The sequence below is a fragment of the Pan troglodytes genome, chromosome 18, assembly GCF_028858775.2.
Source record: "Pan troglodytes isolate AG18354 chromosome 18, NHGRI_mPanTro3-v2.0_pri, whole genome shotgun sequence".
Classification (NCBI taxonomy): Eukaryota; Metazoa; Chordata; class Mammalia; order Primates; family Hominidae; genus Pan; species Pan troglodytes.
The window spans coordinates 71,711,133-71,724,486 of record NC_072416.2 but is presented as its reverse complement, the minus strand read 5'-3'; the positions used below and the strand labels follow the sequence as shown (position 1 = coordinate 71,724,486).

General features: G+C 42.0%; 1 protein-coding gene across 3 annotated transcripts in view; it reads right to left on the bottom strand.

The window, feature by feature from the left end:
- HYDIN (HYDIN axonemal central pair apparatus protein) overlaps positions 1-13,354 on the bottom strand; it is a 423,676-nt gene that overhangs the window by 153,191 nt on the left and 257,131 nt on the right. For all 3 annotated transcript variants that reach the window (XM_016930119.4, XM_016930120.4, XM_009431186.5), the window contains exons 33-38: positions 13,049-13,176; positions 12,705-12,896; positions 12,219-12,368; positions 9,400-9,639; positions 3,540-3,708; positions 772-951 (exon numbers count right to left, since the gene is read on the bottom strand). In XM_016930119.4, coding sequence (XP_016785608.3) covers positions 772-951; positions 3,540-3,708; positions 9,400-9,639; positions 12,219-12,368; positions 12,705-12,896; positions 13,049-13,176 — 1,059 coding nt within the window. The remainder of the gene's footprint in view (positions 1-771; positions 952-3,539; positions 3,709-9,399; positions 9,640-12,218; positions 12,369-12,704; positions 12,897-13,048; positions 13,177-13,354) is intronic.

Here is a 13,354-nt window from a genome sequence, read left to right as displayed (position 1 = left end):
ATGGGGTGGGGAGGGCTGCTCGGAGAGACCAGGAACCACTTGGGGGCCCATCAACATAGCCAGGGTGGATTAAATATGAGGCATGGAGCCAGAAATTTCTGTCTTTAATCTCAGTTTTGCCATTACATGTTCCTGACTTCATTTACTCACCTGGTTGATGAGGGCTATGAATGATGACTTAGCTCCCTAAAGATCTCCTGAGCCTCACCCATGATTCCTATTCTGGGGGTGGGCACAGGACAAGGTTGCTTATGCCTTATCATGGTTTATAATGACCAGCAAATGGCCCCCATGAACCCAGTTTCACTGAATCTAATTTTCTGAATATGGTTCCAACATCTTGTAAAACTTGGGGAAAATAAATGCCAGAAAATGGGGCCATAATGCTGGGAGGTCAAGAGAAGAGCTCTCTAATGGCCCAACTGGGGGGACACTGGGGAGAATGTCCCCCATCCCCATAATGTTTCTCTAAATACCTCCCAGTCTGCCGGAATCTTAGCAGGAAAGATTCAGGCCTTCATTTAGTCTAGTTGAAACACAAATTACTGTGCCAAGAATGTATTATATGCTAAGCTCATCAGCCAACTCTCAAGCTTGTATCCTACTGTGAGTGGCAGATCAGAGCTTCTCCGGAGGGCAGCTGTGGTGGGCAGGGCAGGATGGGCTAGGAGCCATACTAGGAGGCTTGGAGAAAGTGACAAGGTACTGAATATTGTCTTCCTATTTCTGCTTGGAGAGAACTAGTATCAAAACATTAAAATGCTCGGTTACTTTGGAAAATGATTTTTTCCAGGCTTTCCTCATCCTCCTCTTCCTCTAGGTAGGTTTTGGACTCGACCAACAGGGCGTGCCATTCTTCCAGGTTGGATGTGACAGAGACCCCTCGGCTCAGCGAAGTCCTCTTCGTGCTATTGGAGGTTCCCTGATCTGATGAGGTTATATCTTCCTCTTCTGCCAGGTAGCAAAGGATGAAAACACCAGGGGAAGAGTTGGGAGGCGGACAAGGGAGATGGAGGCAGAAAAGGAAAAAAAAGATGAAGAAGAGATTCACCATACGGGCTCCCATCACCCTGGACCATTCAACCCAAATAAACAAGAACTGCAGTCAGTCGGCTATTCCTCAGTCTCTCTGTGCACAGTGTTTCTACATTTTAACATTTGTTTAGCAACTAAAATTATACATTTGCTTAGAAAATGTGGAAAACTCAGAAGAGCCAAAAATGATGGAATTCAGCTACAAAAAGAGTTGGAGATAGACAAAGAAATGGTGACAGAGAAATTGTACCAAATTTTATCATACCAGCACAGGAGAGCTGCAACCTCTCAGATTTTTAATTTTTAATTGTTTGAAACTAAGCTTGGGGTTATATTGTACATACTGATGTGTAGCCTGCTTTCCCTTTTAATTTATCATGACCATTTCCTGTGTCATTGTTAGGGACAGCTATCCTTTCGTTGGCCCAACACCCTCCTCATTGATTGCCCATTGTTCTATAGCATTTCAGGGGTGCAATGGGCTGTGACTGTATGAGGTGATCCCCCTCTACTACAGGGCAAGACATTCCCTTTGTCACACAAGGTAGAAATTGAGCCTGAGGGGTTGCAGCTCTCTCATGAATGGTGGTCCTGTGACTTGGGGCTGTGGGCCTTCCCTGGAAGGAAGGGAAGCAGAGAAGGATGATCTATAGCGTGAGAGCAGAGCGAGTAGACAAAGCTCATCAGAGAGGCACTGGTGAGAAGCAGGGAGTGTGCCTTTCTGGGTTCCCTCTGCACCCACTGATCCTGGCTTAGATCACCTTCCATTGGGCCAGATGGGTAAGGGAGCCCGCAATCATGGTGTGTGAGGACAAGGGGAGCACCAAGGCCTTCTCTGCCTTTGGGAGGTCCTTTGTACATTGCAGCCCTTGCCGCCCTGCCTTGGGCTGCTGGGCAGTCTCTCTGATGGTGTGTCTCTCCTCACACTCTCTTCATGACTGTGAGCTCTCAAAGGTAGGGATTCATTGCGTTTTCTGGTTTTTTTTTCCCCGGCACTTTTTTCACTAATTTTTTTTTCCCACCACTTTAGCTCAGTGCTTGCAACACAGTGGGTCCTTGTGATGGGCTTAATGGTGTCCTTTCCCAATTCATATGTGGAAGTCCTAACACCCGAGTATCTCAGAATGTGACTGCATTTGGAGATAGGACCTTTGAAAAGGTAATTAAGGTAAGATGAGGTCACATGGGTGGGTGCCAATCCAGTAGGACTGGTGTCCTTATGAGGAGAGGAGATTAGGACACAGACACACACAGAAGGAAGACCAGGTGAAGACACAGGGAGAAGACAGCCAACTGCAAGATGGGATTCAGAAGAAAGCAACCCTGCTGCCACTCAGCCTTGGACTTCTAGCCTTCAGATTTGGGAGAAAAGAAACTTCTGTTGGTTAGGCCACCCAGTGTGTGGTATTTGCAATGGCAGCCCTAGCAAACTCAAGGAACGTGACTAGGAGACGGGGTGGGTGGCAGCTGTCTTCTCTCATCTTCTCCTTTTAAGCCAAACTAGTGGTCTCTGATTAGCTTCTATTTCCTGGACAATGAGACAGGTCCAAGGGCAGGAAAAATAACTTCATTCAATCCATTAATGCATGCACTCACATAGCACCCATTTATTGGGCACTATTGGGTCTACTGCTGTTCCATGCACTAGTTTTACACATGGGGAATATTTGATCAATGCCTTTACGGGGACTTCTTGGCTAGTGGTGGAGGCAGTGTGAAGAAAATAATTACTTGTATGACTGTTACACAGATGAAAGCAAGTAAAAACAAGGTGGGTACATTTCTAGGATGAGGTTACAGAGAAGCAGGAAAGAGAAGATGCATCCTCATAAGTGACACAGTCCCACAAGTCAGCGAGGAACCTTTATGGCCAAGCACACAAGAGCCCCTGGGCAGATGATGGGATAACTCAGGGGTGGTGGGCCAGAAAGGGCACAATTCTGAGAGCACAGGACAGCTCTGCGATTGGAGTTTGGCCTGAGGACTATGGAGGGGCTCGTCTTCTGCTTGTGTGAATGCCCACCCCCTGCTTTTAGGACACCAGTTTCTACCTTGTGTGACACATTACTTTGCCTTACCTAGGTCTACCCATAGGAAGCAGTGGTTACCATCATGGACTCTGGAGTCAGAGAGCCCTGGGCTGGAATCCTGATTCTGCCACTTAAAACTGTGGACCTGGCCTCTCTGCGCTTCAGTTTCTCATCTGTACGTCCAAAGCCCTCAACATGGCATCCAGCAAGTGTTCTTCCATCTGTATTAGCTGTTTTTAGGTCATACTACCCCAATTGGGCCCTAGTGACAGCAGAATGTGTTCCAGCCTCTGCATCCATAAAATGGGGATAACGCGACCCATTTTGTAAGGGTTAGAAATAAAATACACAAGGCAGGCAGCACCTGCCTGGCACCTGGCAGGTACTCAGAAACAGGTTGGTCCCAGGGCAGGGGTAATTCAGAGGGGCAAAGGCAATGGTTAGCACGAGGTGTTCTCCACGTTGAGTTCTCACCATTCTCCTGTGCCAGATTCTCCAGATATTTCGCCCTCATCTGCTCCTCTTTTGACTTCTTTATCTCTTTGAAGTACTCGTACAGTTCTGGGGGCAGCTTCTCCCCAGGGTTGCGGGGAGGCAGCAGCAGGGTGTTGTAGGAATCATAGCCCTTCAGCTTCCGCAAGATCTGCTCGAGGGGAGAAAGGGAATCCTGTTGGTCTCACTAGAAATCTCCCTGCAGCTCTAAGTGGGTCTGCTCACTGATTTTATAAAACTCCTGCTCCTGCCTGAGGCTGAGACTTGTACAAATACTTTCTGGATTTCAAAGAGTGGGGCCCTTTGGAGAGGTGTCAGAAGTAGGGCTGAGCTCTGAGCCTGTGGGGATACACGATCTTTATTTTGCTCCATTTCAGCCTGGGCATTTCACCTGTGGAAATATGTTTTCTTCTTGTTTTAAAACTAATATACACTCTTTTCCTTTTTTCCCCATGACAAAATTTCAGAACTCCATTATCTACCTTGAGTGACAATTCATTCTTAAACAATATTGTGGTTAGCAATTTTACATTAAGCAAGGGTGTGGTCTCATAAACAGAGGATCCAGGGGAAAAAAAGGAGGTAAAATAGTATTAAGTACGTGTATGTGTGCACATGTGTGTGAATGTGTATTAGGGCTGCCAGATAAAATACAAGATGCCTAGTTAAATTTGAGTTTCAGATAAACAATGAATAACTTTTTAGTATAAATATGTCCAGTGTAATATTTGAGACATACTAAAAAATATTTGTTATTTATCTGAAATTCAAATTTAACTAGACAGCCTGTATTTTTTTCTCCTAAATCTGGCAATCCTAGTGTGTATGTGTATTTATAAGACACAGCAAAATTAAGTTTTAAAAAGCATTTACTTCTTCTACAACCTGATTTATTGGTATCAAAAATCTGTTTTGTTAGGTAACCCTTCTTCAGGATCCCCATTTTTAGTTATTTGAACACCACTGCTAATAAGCTCCATGTAAATATTTGAACACCACTGCTAATAAGCTCCATGTAAAATAAGATCCATGTAAATTTTAGAATTTATATGGAAGGGCAAAATTAAAGCATTAATGAAAAGGAATAAAAGAAGGGTATTGCCCTACCAGATGACAAGCCTTATCAGGAAGCTGTAGTAATAGACAGAGTGGCAATGATGCTGGGAAAGACACATTGACCACTGAAATAGAAGAGAAAGCTCAGAATTGACCCATTTATTTATGGAACTGTGATAAAGCATAGAGATGGCATAGAGAATCCGTGGGCAAAGGAGGCAATATGCCAAAGACTGGCTGATACAGGGCACAAAGGCCTGGCAAACAAGCAGCAACTGGGGCAACTCCAAAGGGCCAACCCAGCCCCAGAGCTTCCTGTGCGATTAGCTGAAGTCTCCATTGCCATCTCATCACAGTTCATCCCCCTCCGCCCAACTCTGCTGTCCTATTCTTCACAGATGTTCCTGAGAGTGCCCCCAAGAAACCTCCCACATGCAAATCTCAAGTCTTAGATTGTGCTTTCCACAGAGCCTGACCCTTGATAGAAGGTGCTGTGCCAACAGAAGCCACTAAGGATCTCATAAATTCCTAATGAAAAGACTCTCCCCAAAGGGGCAGATTCCCATTCTGAGAAAAACTTAAGGGAGCAGACTGCAAACTAAGCAGGGTATCAACACTGGAAGTAAAGAAGACAGAAGATTCAAAGGCTGAGTGGGGGAGGGTCCAGAGGAAGCAGAACCCCCACTCAGCTAAGCCACCTTCAAATTTCTGACCCACAGAAAGCACGAGATGACAAATGTTTATTGTTTTAAGTTGGTAAGTTTGGGGCTAATTTGTTATGCACCAAAAGATAACAAATACAGCGTTGGGCTTCATGGACAGGAATACCTTATGAGGAAACAATGGAGCAACATATTTAAAATAGTCAAGTGAAGAAAATGTAAGCCAAGAATATTGTATCTGATCTTCAAAAGTCACAGATAAATGGTTACGAATGTTTGAATACTCAGAGAATATCATTCCCATGATCCCTGCCTGAGAAATCCACCAGAGAATGAACTGTAGACAACCCAGAAGTGACTGGAGAAGCTCCACTGTAAGGATTGGTGTTGGGAATTCAATATGTCTTAGTGTAAAACTAAGACTCCATGATGGAAATTAAGTCCTGATACCTTAATACTATAAGCTCTGACAATATAGATAAAATACAAGTAGGAAATATGGGGGAAGGGTACATGAGATGACTACTCAGCTGGTATTAACTGGAAATAAAATCATTTTAAATTAGAGGATGGAAAGGGGAGAAGGAAAAAGAGATTACTAGCTAATTTTAATATTGCTCACAAGAGGGAATTAAGAGGCCGTTTCAAAGAGCAGGGCACTAAGGTTATTAGACAAAGGTGTAGCTCAAGGTAGGGCAGCAGGGTGGGAGCATGAGATGTGGATTTGGGGGAGCTGCTGGAACACAGCACAGAGGCCTCACCATGCTTATGGATAATAGGACTCAGTAGCCTTACTGTTAGTAGGAATATTGATATTACTATTTTGAAGCTATTTTATTAATTTACTTATTTTATTTTATTTTGAGACAGTGTCTCACTCTGTCACCCAGGCTGGAGTGCAGTGGTATGATCTTGGTTTACTGCAGCCTCGACCTCCCAGGCTCAACTGAACTCCCACCTCAGCCCCTCGAGTAGCTGGAACTATAAGCATGTGTCACCATGTCCAGCTAAATTATTTTGTTGTTTTTTTTTTTTTTTTGAGACAGAGTCTCGCTCTGTCGCCCAGGCTGGAGTGCAGTGGCGCGATCACAGCTCACTGCAACCTCCGCCTCCTGGGTTCATGCCATTCCCCCGCCTCAGCCTCCTGAGTAGCTGGGACTACAGGTGCCTTCCACCACACCTGGCTAATTTTTTTTTTTTTGTATCTTTTAGTAGACACGGGGTTTCACCGTGTTAGCCAGGATGGTCTCAATCTCCTGACCTTGTGATCCACCCGCCTTGGCCTCCCAAAGAATTTTGTATTTTTTTTTGTAGAGATAGGGTTTTGCTATGTTGCCCAGGCTGGGCTCAAACTCAATCCTCAAGTAATCCTCCTGCCTTGGCCTCCCAAAATGCTAGGATTATAGGTGTGTAAACTGTGCCTGGCTAAATGTATATTTTATAAGATAAATTGATAAGTAAGTTTATATCCATGATTTTCAAGAGAAAGCAGAAACAAATGTATCATTGAAGAATTTAGATAAAATCCTATAATCTTAAATTGGAATTTGAAACATCATTATGTGTTATGATTTTTTTCCCCTCTTAAAAATCACATTTCCTAATTCTATTTACTAAAAAGACCTGGAAAGTCACAATCCAGTGGTCCAGACTGTGATCTCTAAATGCTATTTCATACTAAAAGGAACAAGGGCTCCTTGGAGAAATGATTGACTCCAGGTCTGGGCAGGAAATGAACCCGTCGAGTCTGGGACATCTTAGGAGTGTCCTCCCTGCCAGTGGGTAACAAGACTTCACCTCCCCCCAAATCTGTCAGTAAAGCCCATGTAGGGAGCCTGGACTTCCACGTCCATCTGGTGGTAAAGAAATGCCCCTCCTCCCCTCTGCTGGGGTGGTGTCAGCTGAGGTCTAGTGGGAGTCAGAACTTTTGTCATTACCCAGTGGTCCTGGGTAGTACGGCTACCCCTCTATTTTTCCATGCAGAGTCAGTGGAATCCGTGTGGAGAGTAGTAACAAGGCACTCCTGCCCCTCCCAGCCAGGAAGGTATCAATGGAGGCCTTGCGGAGAGCCAGAAATACCACTCCTGCCCAGCAGTAATGAAGAGCTCCTCCTACTGTTTGTCAAAGAAGGCCAAGGAGGGAACCTAGACTATTACCTGCATCTGGCAGTAAGAAGGCAGTGCCCCCTTCTCCTTGCCCAAGTCATTTCAGAAAAGGCCAGTTAAAACAAAATTTAAATAAGGTCCAGAGTCTCATAACATAATACCAAAAACGCCCAGGTTTTAACTAAAAATCCTTCATCATAGTAACAACCAGGAAAACTTCAGCTTGAATGACAAAAGAAAATGAATAGATATCAACTTCAAGGTAATAGTGATATTAGTTATCTTTCAAAGATTCTAAAGCAGCCATCATTGTAATGCTTTAGTGAACAATTATGAACATACTTGAAGTAAATAAAAAAAAGAAAGTCTTAGCAAAGAAACACAAGATATAAAAAAGAACCAAATGAAAATTTTAGAACGTAAAAATATAGTTACCAAAATAAAAACTCAATATGTGGGCAGAATGAAATGGATGGAGAAGAAAATCAGCGAACTTGAAGATAAAATAATAGAAATTACTTACTCTGGATAACAGAGAAAATAGACTTAAAAAAAAGAAAAGAGCCTCAAAGAACTGTAAAACTGTAACAAAACAAAATATGAGTGTCATTTGAGCCCTGGAAGGAGAGTAGAAAGCGCATGAGGCTGAAAAAGGTACTTGAATAATGCCTGAAAATTTTCCAAGTTGGAAAGAAGATAAAGATCAACAGATTCAAGAAACTCAGCAAATCCCAAAATCAATAAACCAAAGAAATTTATGCCAAGACACATTATAGTCAAACTTCTGTAAACTAAGACACAGAAAAATTGCTGAAAGCAGTGAGAGAGAGAAGAAATCTTCCCTACAGAGGAAAAAAAATAATTCAAATGACATTGGATTTCTCATTAGACCATGGAGGCCAGAAGAAAGTGGCATATATTTCAAGGGATGAAAGAACTGTCAGCTCAGAATTCTATATCCAGTGAGCAAATCCTTCAAGGATGAGAGGGGAAGTCAAGGCATTCTCAGATGAAGGAAAACTAAGAAATTTCTATCAGCAGGCATACCCTAACAACAGAGCTAAAGGTAGCTCTCTAAACAGAAAGTTAATAATAAAAGAAGAAATCTTGGCGTATCAGAAAGGAAGAAAGAACAGAAAGAGTAAAAAGAGAGACAAATATAATACATTTTCTCTTTCCTCTGGGGTCTTCAAATGCATGTTTGACAGTTGAAACAATAATTATAGTGCTAGCTAATATAAGAAAAATATTTAAGACAGTTATATTAAAAATTGGAAGGCTGAAGGGAGTTAAATGGAGGAAAGTTTTCTAAATTACACTAGAACTGCTAAAATGTCAATACCAGTGATTGACATTTAATCATTGACAGTCAATGATTATAATGTTATGTATAGATAATGTAATACCTACAGCAATAACTAAAGGAGCTATACAAAGAGATACACCCAAAAAACACTCTGGGTAAATAAAAATGGAATTTTAAATAATGTTGAAGCAACTGATAGGAAAGTAGGAAAAAGTAAACAAAAAATTCCTGAAAGCAAAAAATTCCAAAAAACAATAAAACATGCAATGGCAGACTTAAGTCCTGAAATAGCAATAACTACACTAAATGTAAACTAAATATATCAACTAAAGTCTAAATATATCAACTAAAGTTAGAGACTGACAGCATATTTTTTAAAAATGACCCAATTACATGCTGTCTACAAATAACTCAACTTCAAATACAATGATATTGACAAGTTGCTATATACGGTTCTTTACTGTTGGAATTTTAACCATGAACATGCATTAGCTTTTCAATTAGTTGCTTAAAATGTCTAGGATTTTACTCAGGTCAAGGGAAGTAGGTCAGAAAAGGCTATAGGGAAGTAATCACTAAATTGACAAGGAAGAATTCAAGGGGAAAAAGATGGGAAAGGCCAGGAGGATGTTATTGCATGCAGAGAAAAGAGCATGAGTACATAGCAGGGTCCAGCACGTGTAGAAAAACAGTTTGGTTTGACCTCTGCTCACCTTTTCTTCTATGAGATACTGCTGATCAAATTCTAAGGAATAAAACTCAATGGGGAAGTTGCAGGGATTCTTCACTATCACCTCGGCCTCGTCTCCAGGTGCACAAAGTAGCAGTGGCCCCAGATCCAGGACTGAAGGACTAAATTCCAGGCGTGGCTCTAGACCTTGCCCACGTGCCAGCAGGGTAAGCTTTTGAGCACTCTGGGCAATCTGAAACACCAGGGTTTGGCTGTAGAATTTCTGGAAAACATAAAAACAAAACAAGCATCTGAATTTATTTCCATTACATGTCATGTAAAACAAAACACCGCTGAGGGGAAAAAACTTATCTATTTAGATGAAGGGAGAAAACTTATTATAAAATTGCATAAGAGTAATTTATATTACCGAATTAACATAAGTACTGGGTATTTAGCATGCCAAGCATTGTACCAAGTGCTAGATATCAAATAAATTCTGGGTATCTAGCATTCTAGCACTTGTATCAAGTGCTTCATCGTTTGTAGCAAGCCCTCTGAGTATCACTTTCACATCCCTCAAATCTTCCAGTGTGCTCAGACTTCCAGCTGCCACTGTCTGCATCTCTGGGCCTGAAGGTTCTCATTTCATGGACCCTTCTGTCCATGGGCAGGGGAGGGCAGGGCAAAAATGCCAGGGAAATGATACCACCTGGAATTAGTTATTAAGCAATGACTCTGGGGATTTACGGTAAAAAGACCCCAGCTCCCTTGCTCCTGAGGAGTGATGATTCTGAAGTGTGTACTTTGTGTATTTTCCCAGAGTTTGGCAGAATGCCAGAGCTGGGGCATTCAGTTCATCAGATACAATCACAACCAGATGCTGGTTAATAGTGATATCATAACTACTCACATGTTTTCTCAAAATGGTACCCAAATCTACATTGCATCCCATAGTTCCTAGTCTGATTTCACTGGGGAACCTATTAAACATGCAGATCCTCAGATTCCATCCCTAGAAATCCTGACTCTGTAGGGGCAGAGTAAGGCTGGGATTCAGCATTTTTAACCAGATGCCTAGGTTATTCTGGTATAGCTGGACTTGTGGCTTGGTTTGAGAGGAAATTACGCAAATCACAATCTGAAGACCTCCTATCTTAGCTTGAAGGGGAAAAAGCAAATGGATGGAATGTATACAGACATACACACAGAAATATCTATTTCTGGACACAAAAAGATAAATTGCTGGCTAAGAAGGGTTTCTCTATAGTTATGGGCTTAGTACCTTATGATTCAAACTTCTGTATTTTAATTGCTCCTTATGGAAATCTTTCTAAAACATTTCATTCATTTTCTTCAACATGTTATCACGCCTAAGAATTGTTGGTGTGGATGTCACTGATTTCTTGGTGCTGCTGATGTTGACGATGATGCAGATATATGGATCGTATGGGTTGCAGGGCTAACCAATTCCTTGTATACAGCTAATAAATTTCTCTCTTAATTGGTGGAAACATTTTACTAACTTTGACCAATTCCAACTCAACATTCATGAAACTGCTTGAACAAATCTATTTTTTTTACTATATTTCCCTCATTAAGTAATGGAAAAAAAATCCACAATCTTGAGTAAACCCTTTGAAAATTTTAAGACTCTTTAAGAATGACAAACATATTACTAATTTTCTTTTAAATGGACTGGGAAGATTTTGATAATGATAAAAACATGGGTTTTATTTTAGAATGAGAGAGGAAGTCATTTGCTTTTTCTCTTTCTCACTGAAGGGGCTTAAGCATTTCCTCAAAGCGATTACAAGGAAAATGGGAGTTAACCATAGCTCTTCTATAAAACACAAATCAATTTTTCTTTTAAAATAACAGAATAGAGAAAAATATATTTCCCAAGTGCCTTAGGCTTTGAATAAAAGTCTTTACAGTGCAACCTCTTGAGATTCTCTGGTTCGAGGATTTTATTAATTTTATTATGTTCCTGGTCAGAAGTAGCTTTGAGTTGATTATGTTCACAAAAGAAACATTTATGAGGCTCCGGGAGGCCATCTACTGGGACGTACTTTTCACGGCTACTGATGATTATAGTTAATAGTTATTGAGAGATTTACTTACATAGAGCAGCACACTGTGTACTTTATTCAATACTATGCATTTAATCTTCAAAATGACCTCAGGAGGTAGTCATTACAGGTTGACAATAAGTTATCTGAAACCCAGGGGCCAGATACTTTCAAATTCAGATTTTTCAAATAGTAAACACAGTGCATATACCCTATGTTACCTAATACCCTCAGCAGGGTCTGGGGCAGGTCCCCTGTAATCAAACACATTAACAGTTGTTGGCAATGTTTGACTCTGAAAACTAAGTGGTACAGATAAAGGTTAAATGGTGTCATGTCAGTTCAGATGAGATTTTTCTGCCAAATGAGTTTTAGTGCGAAGCTTATGAAATCTCAAACCCCCCAACCCCAGTTTTGGATCTTACTGGGTTTCAGAATTTCAATAAGGACTTCTGATATGCAACATTACTATTTTTTCTTTTATCTATGAGTGAACTGAGACTGAATGAGGCTAAGTAATTTCCTCAAAGACACACAGCATGTAAGTGTGCAGAGGCAGAAGGCTACTAACCCAGGCCTTCTGATAAAAACTGATGTGTTAGTCCGATGATTCCAGACCACCAGGCCACACAGCTCCTATGTGAACCAGAAGTGCTTGAGGTGCCATATTCAGAAAAGCAAGGCACAGGTCACTCGAAGCTTCCCTTGAGACCCAAACAAGTATGGACTTTGAGTAAAGCTCAAAGAGGTCCAGAGAATCTAAATGAAGCCACATTTCTTTAAAGCTCACCTCTTCTTTCGGCATGAATTTCACTTGCACGTTGGACTTCTCACCAGGATCCAAGACTCCAGAAATGGGCTGGATTTCGAAGATCCGTGTCTTTGGCTTTAATTCAGCACGTAGTTTCTGTCTTAAGTACTTCGGCATGTGTTTCTCCAGCTGGTTTATAAATATTAGAGAATTAGATCATCTTCTATGGGAAATGAGCTCATTCACCTTCCACTCACACAACCCACATTTCCTGAGTACCTCTCAGGTGTCGGGGAATGTGTAGATACCAGAGGTGCAAAGATGAATAAGACATTCCACCCGACAGCATGGCCTGATAGGACCTCAAGCGCTGGGCTAAGGGCCCAGGTTTTATTCAGGAGGCAATGGTGGCCACTGAAAGTCTTTGAGCAGGAGATTGAAATGATGAGCGCCAAGACCTAGAGTTACAAATCTGGCTGCAATGGAGATGGAGAAAGGAGGACCAATGGGCCACAGCTCATTTACCTTGTCAACAGGCTTTTGGCTCTGGACGAACCATTCACAAGGGACTTGGAGATGATTGGAAAGCTGAATAGTTTCCACCAGGCACTGTCCACACTGAATTGTGGCAAAGTCCACTTTTCCACGAGAGAGAGTCATGGTTGGAATGGTCACCTTGGCTTGGAGACAGATGTGAACTGTTGGCCCTCCAACCACCTAGAGAGGGTATAAACTGCAGTTATCATGTGTCATGGGGTTGGGGAAAGGAAGAATCATGGCTCTGACATAATAACTGGATTATCCCAGGGGCCATCAGCAAGCAGAGCTGGAAACCTGCAGGTCCGGGTGGGCCCAGCGGTGCCTTGTACCTTGATGGGCAGAATGACTTCTTTGCTTCCAACAGGAAGATTGGCCCCCTGTGGGTCAAATCTCACTTCAAATATTTCCGTTTCACAATGAGGCAGATTCTTTACACGATCTAGCTCAGTACTGAATCCTGGACCAAGACAAAAAAAAATTTCTTCATGGAAAAGAGAAACAGCAAACAAGAGCTGCTCTAGAGAAAGCCCCCACTGGGTCAGAATGACTGCTCAAAGCATCACTGAATAGCCCAAGAATCCTTTTAGCTGATCCCAGAGGCGCAAATGCTGCTCCAGGAGGACAGTACTGATGGG